Consider the following 22,059-nt stretch of genomic DNA (forward strand, 5'->3'; position numbering starts at 1 on the left):
GGGAAGGAAGCGAGTGGGAGGCTGTTTGCTTATATACGGACGCTTGCGTCACATAAATTGACCAATCATCTTGCAGTATCGCGGAGGAAGAGAGGGGCGTTTCCCAGAAGGGGGTGCGCATGATGATGATGATGATGATGATGATGGTGGGATCCTGAAAAACGTGTTGTTAAAAGGCGAATGCTTTTACATGTTATCACAACAATGCCCTGGCTGGTGTAGAACGAAACTGAAAGAAAAACTGAATGTTTCCCGGTTTGATAGAGATAATCTACCCGTAGTTACACACATAAAGTCCCAAATGAAAAGAAAAAAAAGACTTTAAACTATTAAGTCCTAAACATAGCTAAAATATGTAATGTAAATAGAGTCTACCTGTGTGTCCAATCTAATCTCAGGATAAATACAATTATTCTGTGAGGGGTTTGTCAGAAAAGTGATCAAACGCTATCCTGAAGGTCAAAGAAAACAGCATAAAGGTCAGGGATAAAGTTGTTGTAGACTTTTAAAGCGGAGTCAGGTTAGGAAACATGATTGCGAGCTTTGAACATATGATGGAGAACTGTTAAAACTGCAAACCTACCCAGACAGGACTGCTTTAAGTGGACTGTCGTAGCACTGGACATTGTTACCCTTGGTCCTACTAAATAAAGGTTGACGCATGCACAAGCTCATTAAACTTTATAAATACCTGCTTTCTAAATCGCGCTTCTTTTAGTTTAACAAAAGAAAAGTCGAATGATTTGTTTTCTAAGCATTGCATATTGCATGAAGACATTTCTAAAACTAGCTCATTATTCCTTTTATCCTAGATTTTGAAGTGGAGGCGGGGAAAAGCAAACGAAGGATGAGACTAATTGAACGCTTTGACCTGGATGCAAAATGCAACATGTGGGTGGAAAAGCAACACTGACCGCATCGCCCTAAACACACCCATTCCCATGCCACAGTGAAACATGGTGATGGTAGAACCAAGGGTTCCTTTTTTAAGCTTTTTTTCTTTCTAAATCACAACAGTCCATAATCTTGTGTTGGTCTATCACATACATTAAAGTTTATATTTGTAACTGGACAAAGTCTTGAAAGGCTCAAGGAGAACGGATACTCTTACAAGGCACTCACATAACAGCGTTTAACAACATCGGGAATCCATCCGGGTAAAAATACAACTTTAAAAAAAAGTTTTTATAGTCTATAGTCATTTTTAAGTGAGTTTTTTTGTTTTGTTTTTGTTTTTCATGGACCTTTAAGAAGAACAGAAAGACAGATTGTACATTCCCATCTGCTGGTTGACCCTGTGTCTCTGCCCATCTGTTCAGAAGTCCTGAAAACAAATAACTTGGCAAGTGGAGGTAACAGATCATGGCGGGAACTAATCACACATCAGCAAAAGTGATTATGCTTTCAAAACTTAACATCTTATAGTTTCTCAGGATCCGGCAATAGTGATACAGTCGTGTCCTTTCATCCATGGTTTGTGGGGCTTGATTATACATAAGAATCAAGAGGTTTTAAGGTTGTCTTGTTTGCTTGTTGTGACCAGCGAAAAATTCAGTAGGAGAAACCCTTCATGATCAGAGCATAAAAGAAGGTTTCAGATGTCTCTGATGCAGAACAATCTATAAAACGTACACATCGCATTGCTTAAAAGTGCTTTAAACTGAACGACTCTTTCAGCAACAAACATTTGACCGGCGCTGCAACTTCTGTTTTTTAAGAAGGTTCCTCGATGCATCATTGTATGCAAATTGTAACTGAAACCTAAAACTAATTAAAATCAAACATGCGTTTATGTTTCCTGGAACTCCATACAGGATATGAACGGTTTAGGAGGTAATCCCTAGCTCTAGCAACATCTACCAACAAACATGAGAACTCAATGCACTAAAAGTTGAAGGTTTGCAGTAAAAAAACGTGGAACTTCATGACAGACTAAATGCAGCACTGCAAAAAGGGAACTAAAAGTAAGTTAAAATTTCTTGAAATTACTATATATTTCCTTGATTTGAGGAGCTAGATAAGACTATTTGCCAATGGAATGAGTATTTTTACCCCTAAAATAAGATAGACATCCTGCACTTGAAATAAGATAATGATAGATGAATTGTTCATATTTTAAGTGCGAAAATCTTATTCCATTGGCAAATATTTACCTGCTCTAATCAAGGAAAAATACACTGATTTCAAGAAAATTTCACTTACTTTTTGTTCCCTTTTTGCAGTGAGGGCATTGGAGCTATATGAATAGGTGTGGGCATATACGTGACAGAAAGATAGGACTCAATTCTCAAAAAGTTTTAACATCTAATTTTTTTTATATATATCTTACTGAGACACATGTTCAATCTTAAAATAGTGAGTCATTGATTAAAATTACATTTATTCCATAAAAGTGTGACCAAATGGTGCTTATGGACTACATGTAAATCAGAGGGATTCCCAAAATTCCACGGGATTAAATAACCAATGACCTCTCTGTGATAGAGAAACCGAGACGTGGATGGTTAAAGTAGCAAGCAAGGCCAAGGCTAAATTATTGGGGAGAGCAGAAATGGTCTTAGCAATCTGTCATCTTTTGGCCATACCTATGCAGGCTATTAACAACAAATGTTAAACATTGCCAGACTGTGTTGTGTTCCAGGATGATGAAAAATATGTTTTTGCTATTAAATATAAAGGTAACGGGGGATGACTGTCCTTCGTATGAATGAATCCGGATGCAACCCACCTGTTACAGAAAGACAGACAGGTTAACTCCATGATGATGATGGCAGGCTCATAACATCCACAGCTGCTAGTGGCTACCAGCAGAGGGCAGCCATGTTGGTGTTAAAACCAACCATCTGTCTACATGAATCTGTCCTGGATGCTTCAGCATCCTCATCGTTTTCATTAAATGATATCTTTAACTGAATGAAACAAGAGCTTTTGTTCCTTGTGTTGGCTCAGACATGCGTTTTAAAACCCGTTCAAATCCATGCTGATTTCTGAAGATCATCCAGACCCTCCTTCACATCAAGCCAAACTGCTTTGCTTGCTAGTTAGAAACTCTGATCACCAATAAAAAGCAATTTATAACTTAAAAAAAAAAAAAAGCCTACTCAGTGGTTACAGAAAGTAAAACACGTCTACATGATGGAACATATGACTGCCCAATTACAGATGAAAGTACCTGTTTTTCTGAAAAGGTGGACACTGAATATTTGGCTTAGGACTCTTGTACACTTTCACTATATTGTTGCTGTTTTTATTACTAAGGCTTCTTTAAATCTAAAATATTCTTGTTCTGCTGGAGTACAGAACTTGATGAGATTTGTGCTATATCCTTTACAGTGTGACAGACTAGACCCAATCTCTGTCTTAATTTTATTATTTATTTTCTTTTGTGTTTATGTATCTTTTATGTTTGCTTGCCTCTTTCCATTCCCCTCTATGATGCTAAATACTTGATAATCAGCATTTAAGGCAATAAAGTTTAAAAAAATGCCTAAGTTTGACTAAAACTGCTTATTTGTTTTAAAGAGACTGTTAGGGATTCCAATAGTTGAGCAAGAGGAAAACTCGTTAAAAAAAATAGTTCGTTCTTCTCTGCTGGAACGGTATCTGTAAGCATGTGAACCTTTTGAGAGCCACCACTCTGGGTGGGTTTGCCTCAAAACAAAGGATGAATCTGTGAAATCGGTACCTCATTTGCACTCTTAAGCATGGTGGGGGATGTGTAATGCTGTGGGCTTGCTTCACCTCCAACTAGCATATTTAGTTTAAAAAAGGCAAGTCACTTAGGAATATTCATTTCCAATATTTTGATTAAAACAAAATGTGTTGAATTTTGCTGCCGATAATTTGATTTAACATGCTAAATCCAATGTTTACGCCTTTAAATACATTTTATTGTGTACTCTTGAGTCTCTAGGAGTGCAGAAAATATGGATGTAGCATGTCCAGGAGCTCTGCAGAGATCTTCATTCTGTTTGGGTCATATTTTTCACACCATTCAGTTTTAGCAGCTTATTTTGCAAATCCGCCATTTTTATTTATCGTTGCAATTTTGTAACCCAAGTTAAAAGGAGGCCGAAGCTACAAGTACATAAGTGGAACCCCCTCCCCCAGCATACTACAAAAAATGGCCCAACAGGGTGGAGTGGAACGTGTGAAGTGGCTCATTTGCATTTGAAGAGGCGGCACCAAAACAAATTGCTCTCAGAGGCACCAATAATGAGCCAAAGCAGACCAAAGCACCACAGCTCAACTTTATCTACATCAAAACTAAATGATTTAAACGTGAAAAGACCTTAAAAGCACCACAAGTCCCCTCCAATACATTTGTTTGTTTTAGTGAGATGGGTTCTCCACTGAATGAATGCAACAAACAGATGTTCTGAGTTTGACGTCGTTTGACGACCGCACATAAACGGTAAATGTGGCTGGAACAAATGTTTATATAAAAAAATATACACAATACACAAGTAGCTCAGTTTCAATGTTTTAATTCCACTTACATGAAAGCACGTAACCAAATAATGCACTCGTTGTGTGATTTGCAAATTCTGAATCATGTATCCCACCTTTTTTTTTTCTCCCCCCCTTAAACCAAGATACTGTAATTCCATACTGGCACTACTCTGTAACTACAAAAATGGCTTTAATGAAGCTGTCTATGACATTACTTTGATGCTCACTTTTTACTCCACGTGTCATGATGTACTCTCATAAAAAAGATAAAATGTTACGTTTAAAAACACCGGGTTAAAGCTAAATCCTAAACTGCCAGTTTTGAAGCATGCCTAAACCCCCCCAACGCGCACACACACACACACACCACTACTGAGAACCACATACATTCTGCAGGAGTCGAAGAGAGTAAAATACAGGAAATCAAAAATAGTAAAAAGAACACCTGATAGAAAAAGATTAGAAAGCCACATAAAAGCGCATGGCGTAAAGTATCCTCTGCACCGCTGAAGAGTTAAAATATCAAAAAGGTTACAGTATCAAGCCATTTATTTAATTGTTTTTCTTCAAGATGTCATCTTAGGCGGTTTACCTTATTCTGTGGTGTGGGAAAAACTGCAGGAAATCAAAAAAAAGACCACACGTTTCACGGTTGATAAAAAAGGTCGCTCAACAAGATGGACCAAAAATGAAAAGTAGTCGTTCAAACAGCAACATGTACCATCCATTTACACGCTACCGGCTACACGGGACACCAACAGGGCGGGGTGGGCACAAGCACTACGGAGACGCATCTTTACCTGGGACGGCGTACGATCACCGCCTACTGTCAACATGGGGACATTAGAGACCTTGCCCTCTTTTTTTTTTTTTTTTTTTCTTCCAGAGATACTTTAGTGGACGCGGAGTGTCACAAAGGTTGTTTAGTTCAAGTAAAAACATAGAAATTCTCCAGAGACAGATCAGAGGTCATGTTCTTTGTTTTCCTGCACCAGCAGCAGTTTGCTACACTGATAAATATTACAGATCATGAGGGGCAGATCTAAAGGGGATCTAAAGTCCACACAAAAACAAGAATACACAGGTTCACGGAATAATAATGTTCAAAAAAAGGAAATCAAGTCTATTCCATCCTTTTCTCTGTGGAGGTGTTCATACAATTATCATTCACTCTCTCCCACACACACACACATACACTTCAATGCATCTGCACACACATCCTGTACTTTTACACACCGTCAGTGGAGTGTAAACATACATATCTGTGCATGTATGTGCACACGTACACACACATACACGCAACCAAGCACACAACTTAGGCTGGTGAGAGGTAAAAAATGTGTTGTTTTATTTTTCCTCCTGTAATTCAGTTCTTCTCCTCTGTCTCCGGTGCCGGTGCCGGCTCCTGCTCCGTCTCCTTCACTTCATCTTCGCCCTCTCCCTGCGCGTCCGACATCCACAGCTGCAACGAGGCAACAAAGGAGCAAAAGGGTTGGGCACACATTTATCAAAAATAAAAATCCACAGAGCAAAAAACATTAATAGCTATCCGGTTTCCCCCCCTCACATTCAATCACTTTAGAACCAATTGGAAAAAAAAGCTTAAATTTTATTGGAGTTTTATGTGACAGACCAGCAATTCAGAACCAAATTGCAAAGTTAAAGGAGCAATAAGTAAGATATTTACTGTAAAATCCACCTAAATCATTCTCTTGTCACCTGGTATGGAAGTAACATTCCCTATAAACAATCAGTCCACTCCATCAACAATGGATCATGTTTTTATCCTTTCAAACATCGAGGTACGGTCCGGAAATACTTTGGTTTGTAGCCCGTGTTTCCTTCCTGGTTCCTGAGCCAATCATATGAGGTTTCCCAGGGTTCCCAAAACAGAGCGCAGCATTTAGCATTTTATCTTGACAAAAGAGCAGCAGCCTGCTAACATGGGAGCCAGTGAGAGAAGCAGACCAGAGTACAACCGTATGGCATATTGGATTGTGATTGGCAAGCTGTTGTACCAATTTGAGCCACAAGGTGTCAGTATTACTTATAGATCTTTTAAAAGGAAATTTGTAGTTTAATAATAATAATAATAATAATAATAATAATAATAATAATAATAATAATAATAATAATAATAATAATAATAATAATAATAATAATAATAATAAAACAAGATTGTGGCAATAATTTGTATTTAGCCTCTTTTACTCTGATAACCCAAAATAAAATCCAGAACACCATCTTCAGTCACCTGATCAGTCAACAGTCCAGACATGTCTGAAGTAATCTCAGCATAAAAAAGGAAATCATCCTAGAGCACTGTTATATTGTGCAATACCTGCATTTAATCATATTTCTAAAAAGATAATGACATTCATTAATGCTCTCATGGAACCAACAAAGAAGCATTTGTAAAAGCAACAAGTCCAACACGCTAAAATTTAGAAGTTAGTAAATATAAATCATGTAGTTTCTCAACCATTTCCATCTAATTCTCATTCAAACATTAAGCGAACTTTTAAAATGTCAAAAAAAGCAAAATGCGAATCAGACGTGTTTCAATCCTCCTGGTTTGTAGCAAATTAACCAGACGACGGCAAACAGAATGTCGTCATACTTTAACGTTACGCTGTAATAAACAGGAAGTAGAGGTGGTAAACTAGCGATCACAGATCAGTAATGGAGTCAGGTTTTAATCAATGCATTGCTATTTTTTTTAGCTCGAGACTAAGAAAAGCTGCTTTTAAGCGTTATGTGAGCATTCAGGAAGACGCTGACAGCAGAAACAGCCGATCGGTCATGTGACGTAAATGTTCGCTGCATCAGAACTAATTGGACAAATGTGTTTCCATCTCCTCTTTAGAGCATTTATGCTTTTACACAAAAGTCAAAAACCTTCTCAAGCGAGCTTAAAAACGTTTTTGCGATTGTTCTGAGTTAATTCCAATTCTGCTGATATTTCAGAATGTGCATAAAAAAAAACAATGGGAACACAACTATTATGACAGATCAAACTTATAGGTGATTTAAAAGACAAAAATGTGGTAAAAACTACCATAACTGGCCATCCTCACTGCAAACATACCAAGGCAGACCAGTACAGGAGAATATTAATCAGACAAGCAGTCAAGAAACCTGTGGCATCTCTGGATGAACTGCAAACACCAAGAGCTCATGTAGGAGAATCCATCAACTGTGCAACTAATTGATCTGGCATTCATGGAAAAGTTGCAGGATGAAATAAATAATTGAAGAAAGCCACAAGAAGTCCAGTTTATGGTTTGACAACAGCCATGCAGGCAACCCGGCGGAGGAGGAGTTCTGATCAGATGAGACAAGAACTGGCCTGCATGCAGAACACTGGGTGGCAGGAAAGCTAAACATCACCCCTAACCACAGCATCCTCAGTGAAAGATGAGGGGGTTATCTAGTTGTGGGGATGGACAGGGAAGCAGGCCAGACTTTAAGGCGTGCCGCTAAATACAAGGTAACCCTAGAAGAAAACGTGTTAGAGGCTCTGAAAGACTAGAAACTGGGACAGAGACCCTAAACAGCCAGAGCTACAAGTTAATCATTCAGAACAAATAATAATCATGTGTTCGAATGTGCTAGCCTGTTCCCATTGGCTCAGTCCAATGGTTTTGCAAAGCTTTAAAAGGAGACATAGGCAAAAGTTTGCAGCTGGATTTACAGCAAAATGTGGTTCTAAAAATCATTGATCTAAGACAGGCGTGTCAAACTCATTTCTATATGGGGCCACTTTGTCATTAAAAGGGCCGATTGCTCATGTATAAATGATACTTTTGATTTCATTATTTGATTTCAGTTCACATAGAAATATTAAAAAAATGCACAGCAACATAAAAGTAGCACCTTAGGCCCAGTTTATACAGTTTATGTGCAAAGAAAGTTGATAATGGGGGTGAGTTACACTTTAAACTCATCATTCTGCATCACTTCTCTTGTTGGACATTTATGGGTTGTTTTAATGTGTTGTGGGAAAACTGACATCTAGTGGCAGGATGCTGTTACTACACAGTTTAAAAAAAAAAAAAAAAATCAACATTCGCTACAGGAGGCTCAGTTTTAGCCACTTTATACAGTACACTTTAAAAAGATATATACCTCTACTTTATGACATCATATGCCGTTTTTGGCTCTTGAGGGCCGGATAAATTGCCTTGAGGGGCCGGATTCGGCCCGCAGGCCTCGAGTTTGACGCGTGTGATCTAAGACGTCTGAGCACAAAGAGGCGACTCGCTTCATATACCAGCTCAATGTTGAAAACCTTTCCGTTTTAAAATTATACACCACCTTGTTTAGATCCATCACATAAAAATCCAATAAAATACGCCAGTGTTTGTTGTTTTTACTGTGAAAAGGTTCAAGGGGAGAGAATATATGCTGGGTGCTGAAAGTCAAGCACTCACTGTGAGATTGTCACGGAGCAGCTGCATGATCAGGGTGCTGTCTTTGTAGGAGTCGCTGCTCAGGGTGTCCAGCATGGCTATGGCTTCGTCAAAGGCCTGCAGGAGACAGGAGGTACGTTATATTAAAAGTAGGAAACTAAACTACTTTTAACCTTAATATTAGGCAAATATAAAATTGTTCAACAAGATTGGCTGTAAGATTTATTCAGACAGTTGGAGGCAAGATACACAGACAGAAGAAGGGTTTTTTTAAGATTCGACCGAGAAGTCCGATAAATTATAGTTTACAGGGTTACAAATTTCAGACTTCACTAATTTAGAGTAGAGAGACTGAGAAATCATCTGGGGAAAAGAATCTAATCGTACCCAAACACTCCCAGGTTGGGGTACAACAAAACTCTTCAGTGTTTAAAGTGAGCAACATTAGACTAAAACTGTACCTCTTAACCAATTTGCTTCATCCAGCAACATGCATAAACCAGGGTTCCCACACCTTGGTGAACATCAAATTCAAGGACCTTTTAAGGGCTTTCCAGGACCAATTTCCTCAAATTCAAGGACCACACGTGGCGGCATTTACCTACTGTGACCGCTGAATAGGTCATCATATTTTAATACAATGCAAATTCAATAAAAGACTAAACGGCATAGAAGTTGTTGGGTCAGAAGCAATGCAAGAAAGTGGACTTAATTTATCGCCTACATTGATATTGATCATATTCATAGCCTACATTTATATCCACAGTACATGGCTATGCCATACTACATTACATATAAGATGTACATTAGCCTACCGTTTCATGGAATTTAATGGAAAAAAGTGCAGCATTGAGATGTTCAGAATTATATCAATTTGTTTCACTTACTTTCATCTTTGATTAAGCTAGTTTGTGACTTTGACTCTGAAAAGTCGCTGAATATAGCAACAAAGTCGCTGAGTTGGCAACACTGCGTGAATGTAACCTATTGGACGCATGTAGGCCTAAACCGTAGCCTACCAACTAACGAAGAAGAGCGAACGTACTTTTGCAAATTAAAAGTCTGAGGAATAAACATAATTTTAAAAGATCGTGTGGTAGTAAAATAATGACACATGAGTCGTCATCCGTGTGAACTTTCAACCCCACAAAAAAATTCAAGGACTTTCAAGGACAAGGTGGGTTTTTTTTGGCTGTTTTCAAGAACTTTGAATTTATTTTTTCAGATTCACAAACTTTCAAGGATTTCAAGGACCCGTGGGAACCCTGATAAACAGAGAAGCTTTAAAGCCACATCTGCCCACTCTTCCGACATTCAGAAAGGGAGTTTAGAGTTTGTTCTGATGTTTTTTTACTCTCATTTCAGAATACTTTGGACCCTTTTTTATAAGAAAAGGTTAATATCAGCAGAAACCACAACTCACGACAACACAAAGCTGGAATAACAACATCTATTCACTGCTTCTACACAATTTCATGAGGCGGAGGTTGGGTTATGATTCGGCAGTGTCCAAAAGGAAGATCAGCTCTGCCCAAAACTTATTTACATGTTTGATTTAATTTATAAAAGATAAAATCAATTAAGTTTTTCAATTTCCTATGCTGGAAATCCCAGCTTCAATGAAGAACCTACAGTAGCATCAGGCAGACTCAGAAAATGATCAGCTCTACCTTAAAATCATCTCTTTTAGACGAAATGAAGCCAATGCTCTATAGTAGCACGTCTAATGTTTCAGATATGCCTAAAATCCAATTTATTCTTGGCTCCAGTTTTACTTTCCAAATCCTTTTTTGTGTCACATCAATACGGCTGCGTCTTCATTGCCTCAGCGTGTTTTAAAACAAATTAAGTGTGAGCCATTTAAGCAGCAGGTCCTAACCTTAACCTTAAGGAGCCAAAGGGAATGAGTCGGTCAAACGACACCAAAGCAGGACTACACTGCAAAAACGAAACTAAAAACAAGTAAAATGTTCTTGAAAATAGTGTATTTGTTCTTGATTTGAGCAGGTAAATAAGGGGACATGCCAATAGAATAAGATTTTTGCACTTAAAATAGGAACAACTCATCTCCATCATCTTATTTCAAGTGCAGTATGTTTAATTATCTTATTTTAGGGGTAAAATGACTCTTCCCATTGGCAGATCTTATTTACCTGCTGAAATCTAGGACAAATACACTAAATTTAAGAACATTTTACTTATTTTTAGATCCGTTGTTGCAGTGTAGGGCGGGGCTCCTCACCGTTTTGGCCAGTGTGCAGGCCTTGTCGGGTGAGTTGACGATCTCGTAGTAGAAAACGGAGAAGTTGAGAGCGAGGCCCAGGCGGATGGGATGTGTGGGAGGCATTTCTTTGGTGCTGATATCCAACGCCTTCTGGTAGGCCTCTTGTGAGCTGTTGATGATGGCTTCATAAAAAGAGAACGGTTAGTCAGGTGAGGAGGCAGATATTTCAACGAAGGGAAAAAAAAAAAAAAACCTCTTAGGTTTTGTTACACAAGTGCAGCTATACAACATCTGGATGTCATTATGCAGCATCAGATCGACCCAAGGCCAGATTTACATCCGTTTAGTGAAGGTAAACGTGGAGACGTGAGAGTTTAACTGGGACCAAATTAATATAAAAAAAGACAGCCGTATTTGTTTGGACCCCAGCATGCGTTCAGAGCTGATTTATAAAACTATTGTCTTGCTGAACTGATGCTTTATTCACCTGATGCTTCACATTGTACAACAGGCTGCTCTCCGGCAGCTTTTGGATGAGTTTGTGCGGCAGCAAACGTTAAATAATTAGTTAATTAGCAGAAGCTGGCTGAACGCTGAGGAGGTGATTCAACCATTTAATACAGGCGTTCTGGACCAATGACGCTTTGAAACACTACGGGACACCAGAACCTGGAAGACTGGTGTTTGAGAAACATTCAGAACCCCTCCAACAGGTTTCGGTCCTGCTGTTATGTTGCATTACTGCTGAAAATAAAATCACTGGTCCTAATTTGAGCCAAGAAACCCCTTTTTAGTTAAGTAGAGGGGCTTTTCAGAAAGTCTAAAGCTGGGGCGCGGGGGTACCTAGGGCTGAACGATTTTGGAAAATAATCTAATTGCGATTTTTTTTTCCTTAATATTGCGATTTAATGCAATTTTCTTTTTCCAGTTTAATTTATCATGTCTTTTTAAACATATACAAACAACAAATCATTTTGTTTCCTCGCTGTGCAGATTAGTCGCTAAAAGACCCGCAGCATCTAAACTCGGAGCAGAAATGATTGCATTCTGGCTACGATATATTTCAATCAAAATTGAAATTTTGACTTTTCTCTGCGTTAACTACAAGCAACAAAATGGCGTCTAAATAAAGACGTTTGTAAACAAGGACTATTCAAAACAAGAACTTTTAATGTTTCTATTAATCAGAATAATATTCAAGAGAACAGCTTTTAGTTGATTTGGACATCAATCCTTGTTGAACATAAAGTCCAACCAACAAGCAAGTCTATGTATTAAACTGGTTGACCAGAACTTAATGCTATGTATGATTATATAAACTCTAAAACAAGTAATAAAATTAGATTATCTCACTGATGCAACTGTCTTCCCTTCCATGTGGAGGCAAACCCACTTTAAACATTTTACAGACACATAAAGGACGCGTCTAATTCCCTGATTGTTACAGAGCCAAAAATTGCAGACTCTGCGACTTGGAAATTGCGTTTTTTTAAATCGCGATTATATTGAAAATGTGATTAATTGTTCAGCCCTATGGGTACCAGATCTTTAGGCTTCCATTGGCCCACGTATTGACTCAGACTGATGAACTGGATCCATCAGAACCAAGGTGATACGAGAGGAAAGAACGGCGTTCTGCTATGAGCTGGACGTGGGCCTGTGGAGCCAACAACCAGTCAAAACAAGGGCGTCATGTCTACCATGCTGGAACTTGATTTCTGCCACATTTACAGTAAACATCGCCTAGACGTTTTAATAAATGTGGCTTGAAACTCTGGATCTCTATTGGTGCAGGTAAATGCTGGTCAGTGGTTTACAAAGGAAAAAAAAAAAAAAGAAAAAAATCCCCAGAATCACTAAATTCCAGCTTTAATCAAAGATTTTTTTTTTCCTCAGAGCTTCAGAATTGAACAGGAAGTGGAGCAAACAAACCGTAGGGATGTTTGAACGGACATATATCTGACTGGGAACCAGTGAAGTCCTGGTTTAGTTCAGGAGAAAAAAAAAAAAAAAAAAAAGGGCCAGCGTCTCAGAGAAACATAACACCAACGATTATCAACAAGAAACGCTAGAACGGAAAAATATAGATCATTGATTAAAGAGGAATTATACCCACTCAAAAGGGAGTGCTATAGATTTTTGGATGAAATAACCCATTTCCATGACATTCCATAGGGGATTTAAATCTAAACTAGGGCTGAACAATTAATCGCATTTTCAATATAATCGCGATTTTAAAAAAAACACAATTTACAAATCGCAGAGGTCTGCAATTTTTGGCTATGTAACAATCATGGACTTAGACACGTCCTTCAGGTGTTGGTAAAATGTTTAAAGTGGGTTTGCCTCCACATGGAAGGGAAGACAGTTGCAGCAGTGAGATAATCTATTTTTATTACTTGTATTAGAGTTTATATAATCATACATAGCATTAAGTACAGGTCAATAAGTTTCATACATAGACTTGCTTGTTGGTTGCACATTATGTTCAACAAGGATTGATGTCCAGATCAACTAAAAGCTGTTCTCTTGAACAATATTCTGATTAATAGAAACATTAAAAGTTCTTGTTTTAAATAGTCTTTGTTTACAAACATCTTTATTTAGAGGCCATTTTTGTTGCTTGTGGTTAACGCAGAGAAAAGTCAAAATTGCAATTTTGGTTAAAATATATTGTAGGCAGAACGCAATAATTTCTGCTCTGAGTTTAGATGCTGCAGGTCTTTTAGCAACTAATCTGCACAGCAAGGAAACAAATTGATTTGCTGTTTGTATATGTTTAAAAAGACATGATAAATCAAACTGGGAAAAAAATCGTATTAAATCGCAATTTTAAGAAAAAGAAAATCGCAATTAGATTATTTTCCAAAATCGTTCAGCCCTAATCTAAACTATGCTTTCTGAAGCGAGTAATAAAACCTAAACCCTTTTTCAGGAAGTCAACATCATGTCCTCGCAGCTAAAAGCATCTCACAGCATGGTGCCGCTCCTGTTGCAGCAGCCCATGCTGCTGCAACATGACTGACGGATGTTGGTCAAGGACAAAGAGGATGGTCAGTTTTCTGCCCACAAACATGTGAAACATGCCAAGAGTCTTCACGCCACGCAGGATCTACAGGCGCTCTGATCGGCACACATTCATGCCATCAATCCAACGGATGCGCTGCAGACCACAGATTTAAATACAACCCAGGTCCAGCTTTTAAAACAGAAGGCTCTACCTCTAAACGTGCCTGATCTGCATGAATCTAATGAAGAGAGAGTCGTGCTTTGCTTACTTTCCTTGTCCTCTCCGGTTGCCACCTCAGCCAGGTATCGGTAGTAGTCTCCCTTCATCTTCAGGTAGAAGACTTTGCTGTCAGCAGGCGTCGCTTTGGGGATGAGATGTTTGTCGAGTAGGTCCTGCAGGACAAAGGGTAGAACTTTTAAACGCATTTAGATTTTAAAGCCAAAAAAAAAATCATGAAAGTATGACTTAAATAAATCACAATCACCCTTAATTCTATTGTTTTGATATTAAAAACACTTTTCTGACAAAGAGCTTCTTAAGTCACAGCCACCAAAACAGGCAGAACTCCAGCTTTTTTTTTTTTTTTTTTTTTTTTTTTAGCCTATTCTTGACAAGGCAGCTTCAGCTCTGTTAGATCGCTTTCCAGCTATTCGTTCAATGTTTGAACTTTGGTCGCGTGTCCATCAGATTTTTGCTTCATCATCCTAACTGTGTCCCCACTGCTTTCCCTGACCTTTATGATCTTTTTCATTTGGATCTATAGCAGTTGTGAGCATAAAGGTCAGTGAAGGCCCATCCGAGAGGGCAATTATGTGAATGGGAAGTCAAGCTTTAAAGCACGGGACTGAAAACTCTACAGCACGCCATATTTCACCTCCAAGTTGAATTGGATCAGATCCCCTTTTCTCCACATCCGTGCTGTTTCCCCCTAACGGCAAGCTTCTCGCTTCTTCTGAACGCACTAGATTTAATTTAGAGGTTTGAAAGCAAAACTGTGGCTTGAAAACCAATGCAGGCCACAGTTTTAAGATTAAATCTTTTCAATCTTAAAACTATAATCTTTTCCTCCCACATCAAATATGCACTAATTTGTATTCAAATCCTAGAATATACAATAAGTTGTGGTTTTGACGTGAACGATTCTTTTTAAATAAGTTGAATCTATTATTTTTTGCAAGACAAGGCAAATGCACAAAGAATATCGACAAAGACTCTTAAAAAATAGCAGTAAGGACAAGATGTAATTGTTAGAAGCATATATATTAGGGCTGGGCAAGTTAACGCGTTAATTTCGTGTTCACTCAGACTATTAACAGCGATATTTTCTTTAACGCGCATTAACGCATGTTGCTCACATGCTTTTATTTTGTGAAGGTCTGTTGCTGCGGTGTAGGGGTTTGAATCAGAACAGTAGGTGGCGATAATGCGCCAATAACGTCGCTGTCAACCAAACCTCGGATTCAAGGAGTAAGAAAGGTGCTGGCCGGAAAAAAACTAAGCCGACGCGGGGAAGGCGGTGTTTCCCGCAGGAATTTGCTTAGGCGAGGCGGTGAGTTGGTGAACGGAACAAGTTTTGTGCGGAGCGGAGCGGAGCGGAGCGGGGGGGGGGTCTGCATCGACGCCGCTTCTCGTTTCAAAGTATCCATGTGTTTTTGCCTGTTTTCCCCTGACATTCACTATATGCACGCGAGAAAGCAACAACAAAAAACCGTGTGTTAACGTCAAATAAACGCAAGCAACGCAAGCATATCGAGTTAGCAAGCATTTCAGTTTAAAGTTCTTCCAGCATTGAATATGACAGAAACAAGTTAGTTGGAACCACTGCCAAGTTAAACTTTGGTATTGAACATAAAATGGTAATGCTGCTCCCTGCGGTTACCTCAGAAATTGCCTGTTTTTGGTAGATTTTTTCCTCATAAAGAGAATTCCCTGTCAGTGGCAATAAGCTTTAACTTATTATTATTGCTATTTTTTGTTTTACATGTTTAAGTTGAGCTTTACACTAAATATGTGTTACTGATAAGTGCTACAAATGTTACAACACTTTTGTTCATATGGCAGCAGAACATTAAAATAAAAGTGCTCTTTACACTACTTTTGAATTCATTCTTGGAGTTTGTAAATACAATGCGATTAATCAGGGCAATTAATCGCAATTAAATATTTTAATCGTTGCCCAGCCCTAAAATAAATAAATAAATATATATATATAAAAAAGCAGTTTGGTCTTCGTTACAAATCCAAAGAAGCATCAATATTCTGTCTGACAAATGCAACATAAAATATACTTCCAACAGATTTAGAAGCAGGCAAGTTTTAAAGAGGGGCGTTATCTTTCTGAAAGAAAAAAAAAACATAACTACATGCTGGTCCTCTAATCAATCATCTAGTCCTCTAATTAATAATAATAAAAAAAGTGGCTGATGATGTTTAAGCGCCACAGGCAGCCAGTAGATGTCCCCACAGCGCCCACTGGGGAGCCCCTTCTAACATTGCTACAGTCCATCGTTGACTCGGCACAAATTCCCCCTAAAACTACTGACTAAACACATAAAAGAACATTTTTAATCACAGAACGTTGTTTGAAACCCTGACGCTTTCAGATTAGAGTGACGTGCCGACACGTCCCAGCCATCTAACATCTTTAAATCGCGTACAGCTAAATTCTCTGCATCTTCCAAGTTTTCTGAGGAAAAAAAAAAAAAAAGCTCTTCCTGTCCTCCACCCTCTCCAACCTTCTCATCTCAGCTCTCACCAGAACCTCCTTGCAGATGTCGTTCAGCTCCTTCTCGATTTTCTCCCTGTACTCCTTTGCCAGCGCGGTCTTGGTGCCGTCGGACTTCTGCTCCATGCTGGACACCACCCGCCAGGAGGACCTCCTGGCTCCCACCACGTTCTTGTAGGCCACCGACAGCAGGTTGCGCTCCTCGTTGTTGAGCTCCGAGCCCTCCTCCGTGACGGCCTTCATGGCGGCGGCCATGTCGTCGTAGCGCTCGGCCTGCTCGGCCAGCTTGGCCTTCTGCACCAGCTCCGCCTTGTCTGCCATGGCTTCTGTGTGGGGCCGAGGAAGGAAAGGACGTGAGAGAGGAAGTCGGGGGACAAACAGGAACCAGAGAGGTGAGCGAGTGCTTTATCTGACACACGAACTAGGGGAGAACCACAATAGATTTCAACATCTTTTTTCCTTGTATAGCAAATTATTCATTAACGCCGCGCCACTTTGCAAATCTGTTAGATCACGCACGAACGCTGGCCGGCTATTCAGTTCACATTTATTTCCCCACTGAGGGACAGAAAAAAAAAGGGCATTTTCTGTTCTACCTTCCTCTGGTATCTTTACTGAAACTAAATCCACATCATTTGTTGACATTGGCTGCAATCCCATCAAGTGTTTAACTCTGAGTAAATTTGGGTGGTGACACGCCGACCGCAGCTTCTCAAGACTATTAGCTTGCTATTCAGACCGAGTCGTCTGCATTGTCTCGTCACAGATTGGTTTATACAAGGAAGCACAAAGATGCAAGAAGCCATATAAAAAAAAAAAAGCCTTTTCATTTCAACAGATGAATAGCAGCGGCTCATTCAGGCTATTAAAGGGAGTTGGACTTTGGCCAGCGCTGATCATTTAGCTCCCTCACCGTACAGTTTTTCCTCATGCTACACCTGAATGTATGAGTATAGAAAATAAGTCTTCAACAGGTTATTATGTACCCACATAAAGGGCAAATTGACTCAGAGCTGTCTTCATAAAATAGGCAGGGTACATATTAGTTTTTTGGCATCACGCCTCGGTCTGTAACGGAACATGCTGGACTTGGAAATGTTAGCAACCTTTTGGAAAACCTCAGCAGCACAGCGAGACCCGGCATTCACAAGGAGAGATCCATGTAAGGATAAGATTATTACGGCATGATAATCTTGATGCCATGGTTCCAAGATTTCAACATTATTGTAAAAATTCAAATATGCCCTATTTCAATTGTATAATTGATTTAAATTGGAGAAACATCCTTTAGTTTCCACACCACAACTCCCTTTTTACTGTGCAGAGGCCTTCTTTCAGCCAGCTGACCTACAGTGCACAGTGCTACTTTACTCTGTGGTCCAGACCGGCACAGAAAACCCTGATCGTTCCAGCTTTTAGGCGTCTCGCTAAGTAGACTATATATTGCAGGAATGGTACAACTAGCGGTTTAGACACCTGAGCTGTTTTAATTTGTACTAGGCCAAAACCCTGGTAACCAAAGGTCCACTAGCACACAGTGAAGGCTCTTCAGTCAGCAATGCTAAACAAGCTACTTGCTAATAATATAATATAAATAAACAAATCCAATGACATTTTGAGTTCACTTTGACTCAGTAGATTCTTGCTTTTCAGCAAGCGTCGCGTCTGCGTATAGAAATAACTGCTGAAAGCTCTTAGCAGACAGAAACAATCATTTCGCCTTGTTTCTTACAAACAAGCAAACCCTGAAAACGTCAAAAAAAATGTGCATCGACAAGTAAAGGATTCGCGAAAATCTGAAATTAGCCCAAAAGCCGATCAGCGCCTCTTGTGAAAACAGCCTAATGGCAATTTCTACCAACTTAACTTCCAGGAAATGCTTTATTTTTCTGTCCGATCGGTCAGCAGTCTACGCTGTTAGACATAATAAAGCCAGAGAGAGAAAGCCTGCTTCTGATCGGATTTCAAGTAGGCTGGGCCGTTTAGGCATCCTTATGTGCCCAATTGACTTATAAGTCAATATGGGGAAGAAAAAAAAAAAAAAAAAAACATACTGCTCAGTCTATTAACCAACCACATGGAGTGTTCAAGTCTTCATAGGGGCTTAGCTGGAGGATACAAAGTACAATCTGCCACTGGACAAGGATAGCAAGTCCAGTAAGCCAAACAGCAGCAGTCCTACTGTCCACACATGATGGAAACTGATCTATTCCACAGGAACTTTGATTATTTAAACACGTAGGCCTCTTATTCTGCTGGATAACCAGGGTGTTTTTCATTCAGCAAAAATTCTGATTCTCTGCGTTATATAAGAGGCTCTCAGCCCATGAGTCATCCCAGCTTTCTAAATAAAATCCCACGACCAGAAAGGGAGAATTCCCAGCACACACCTGCGCCCTTCTGAGGAATGTCGCCCACCCAGTTTCACCTCACGCGCACACACACACACGCGTGCGCACACCTGCCCACTGGGGTTGAACCATGGCAGGCAAGATTAACGTTGCCTTTCCTGAATTAATAAAAGTTGAGCTGTGTTATTAAAAGGTTACACGCGAGCAGAGAAAATAAAAATTGGTTCACTTAATGCATTTAACGGTGAGATACCAGGAGCCTAGCTTACTTCAGCTCACAGTGAACGCCCTTTTTTTTTTTTTTGTAGCCTTCCGGAAAACAACGGAGCTGCTGGCTTTTGCTCTCATTAACCGTTCGCTTTTTTAGGTCGCTTCATTCACAAATGCAGATTCGACACACCCCGCAAGCTGCCCTCTAAAATAAACCCCGTCTGGCACAAGAATGGACGCGTTAAAGGGCGACAACTTGGAGCTTCTCGTTCAGCACAAGCCGAACAAACAATGACTGAGCTGAAGCGGCGGAGCATCAATGACTTCCACCTACACGCCCGATTGAAAAAAAAAAAACCGCGACCAGCGAGAAGACGAGCTAAAGCCGTGCGGAGCTAAATCGCCGATATTTCGGGGAAAGTACGTCGTTTGAAGTAGATGTAGGACTGACCTGTGAATGTCGTTAAACGGTGTCGCTCCTGATGCCACGGCCGCACAGCTGATGATCTCTCCCGCTCATCCACGGGGTTTCCCTCCAATCAAACGCACAGCAGCAGGGTCGCACCGGGACGGATGACGTCAGGCCGTCGTTGCTAAGCAACCCCATTTACAGGCAAAAAAAAATGTTTTACCGCCTTTTGGCGTTTGGAGTTTTCTTTTTCTTTGGGGTTTTCTTTGTAAAACGTTGTTTTGTTTTGGGGTTGATGATTTTTTTTTTTATTTATTTTTTTTTTCAAATTTAAGAAAAAAGGGAGATATTTTTACGCCTAAATCTGCACTGTTTCCTTATTAAGGAACACTACAATTCACAACATCTCCCCTTTTTTCTTTCTTTACATATATTCCAAATAAACCATAGGCTTTTTTTTAGCTTTATAACCCCTGAGTGGTATTTTTTTTTTCGCTCACATTAAATTATTTAAAATGCTACAATTTCAACACAGTAGTTAGGAAAGACAGAAGGAAAGACACTTTGAGATATAACCTCAACAATATTTTTGGGGGGCGGTTAAAATAACAATGTATGATAACAATATATGAATGCAAAAAATAACAATGAGTATCAATTATAATATGCATTACTTTACACAATAATAATAGTGTAGTAAAACAAGTATTATTATCATACTGACAAAATGTTTGGAGTATAAATGTAAAATTACTAAATTCTCTTCTTTTTTTTTAGTTTTTCTGAGTTTCCTAATTTTTCTTATATAAAATTACACATATTTTGCGGTTTGTACTTAGATGTAAGCAAAGTAAGAAGAAAATGAAACAAAACTCCTTTTACATTTTTTTAAAATAAAAATTAGAAATGTAGACGTTGAGAAAACTGAATCTACCCAGAATTCAGTTAGCTTCGCTGACTTGATCTACCTATTATTTATTAGACAATCCCTTTTTTGATGGTGCTAGCTTGGAAAAAGGAGGGTTTTTTTTGTCACAAAGTAGTTTTCGTAAACTAACCACTCCTGGAAAGATTCATCACTTCCATACTTTCTCTATTTGTGGATAATGACTCTCATTGGGGTTTGTCCAGTCCTGAAGACTTGTAACACTTTCCAGAGTAGATGTCACAACTCTGTTTCTTTTATGTTCTTGAATTTATTTATATATGGAGATTGCTTGCTATTTCAGATCTTTTAGCCTGCTTTATGTCGGACAGGTTTTATTCATGGGATTTTCTACTTTCGACAGTGATGGGTGTGGCTGGTGAAAGTGAAACAAAATCACAGTTAATTTATAACACCAACAAAGAAACAAAAACATCCACATTGTATTCAGAATGAGGTACAACACAACAAAATGAGAGCAAAACATGTTACATTTGAATAGGAAATAAATTTACTCTCCTTTCCCAGAAAAAATATATAAAACTTAAACTTAAATCTTAAAAATCAATAGGAAAATCCCATTGCATGGTATGTGTTAAATTGACTTTCCCTTTTGGCCTTATGCCCGTTCTTCCAACCCTACCAAGTGTGTCGTCATTATGTTTAGAGGAGGACATGACAGATACAGATTTTCTCTGTAAATATAATAGAATAGTGAGGATAAGTTTCTGGGTCATCAGTAACAGATTTATTTTCGAGAAGTAAGACTCAACAGCGCAACAGTGATTTGTCCTTCGGTTTACCAAAGGGTGTGTCTTGGATTTTGAGGTTTGCTGAGGCAGGCGAAAAGTAGCTGGAGAATGACTAATGCTTTAACTTTGAAACAAGATCATTCAAAAAAAAAAAAAAAAACAACATAGAGAGGAAGATTATTGCCATTATGGAAGATTATGTCTCTGATGATTCAGTTGCTTTCCTCAAAGATTAACTGGTCTTAATTAAAGCACATCAGCAGATTTTTTATTTCATGCTGCAAGATGCCATGTGTTGTGGATTGGGCCTTTATGGATGCATGAAATGAGTTGAGCTGAGCTGAATTTTACTTTATCATAAGCGCAGCGTGAGCACAGACAGAGACCACTGGCTGAAAATAGGTGCTCTATAGCCGGAGAGAATCGCCTCACCCAATTATGTCAGCTATTTTCATCTCATGCCCAAGTGGCCCTTATTTCCCGTTCCATCCTGCTTGAAAAAAAAAAACCACAGTACACCCCCCCCCCCCCCCCCATGTTAGTATGAATGACCAGGTGTGGTATTCTTTCATTCACAAGTTTACAGACG

General features: G+C 39.1%; 1 protein-coding gene across 1 annotated transcript; it reads right to left on the reverse strand.

The window, feature by feature from the left end:
• Positions 1–4,471: 4,471 nt before the first annotated feature.
• On the reverse strand, positions 4,472–19,970 carry LOC105935110 (14-3-3 protein beta/alpha-B). Its single transcript, XM_012875358.3, has 6 exons — positions 19,836–19,970; positions 16,854–17,149; positions 14,367–14,490; positions 11,107–11,270; positions 8,886–8,981; positions 4,472–5,914 (listed from the first exon to the last, which is right to left on the reverse strand). Exons 2-6 carry the CDS (start codon positions 17,142–17,144, stop codon positions 5,819–5,821), a joined length of 771 nt encoding a protein of 256 aa, XP_012730812.1. The 5' UTR covers positions 17,145–17,149; positions 19,836–19,970; the 3' UTR covers positions 4,472–5,818.
• Between the last annotated feature and the right edge of the window lie 2,089 nt (positions 19,971–22,059).

This window comes from Fundulus heteroclitus, chromosome 13, assembly GCF_011125445.2.
Source record: "Fundulus heteroclitus isolate FHET01 chromosome 13, MU-UCD_Fhet_4.1, whole genome shotgun sequence".
Lineage (NCBI taxonomy): Eukaryota > Metazoa > Chordata > Actinopteri > Cyprinodontiformes > Fundulidae > Fundulus > Fundulus heteroclitus.

What these genes read in the sequence shown, in the direction of transcription:
- LOC105935110 (XM_012875358.3), bottom strand. Translation starts at nt 17,144, where the DNA reads ATGGCAGACAAGGCGGAGCTGGTGCAGAAGGCCAAGCTGGCCGAGCAG. An exon ending in ACATCTGCAAGGAGGTTCTG is followed by an intron (nt 14,491 to 16,853) that starts GTGAGAGCTGAG and finishes TTTGTCCTGCAG; the next exon opens with GACCTACTCGACAAACATCT. An exon ending in AACCGGAGAGGACAAGGAAA is followed by an intron (nt 11,271 to 14,366) that starts GTAAGCAAAGCA and finishes CTTTTTATGAAG; the next exon opens with CCATCATCAACAGCTCACAA.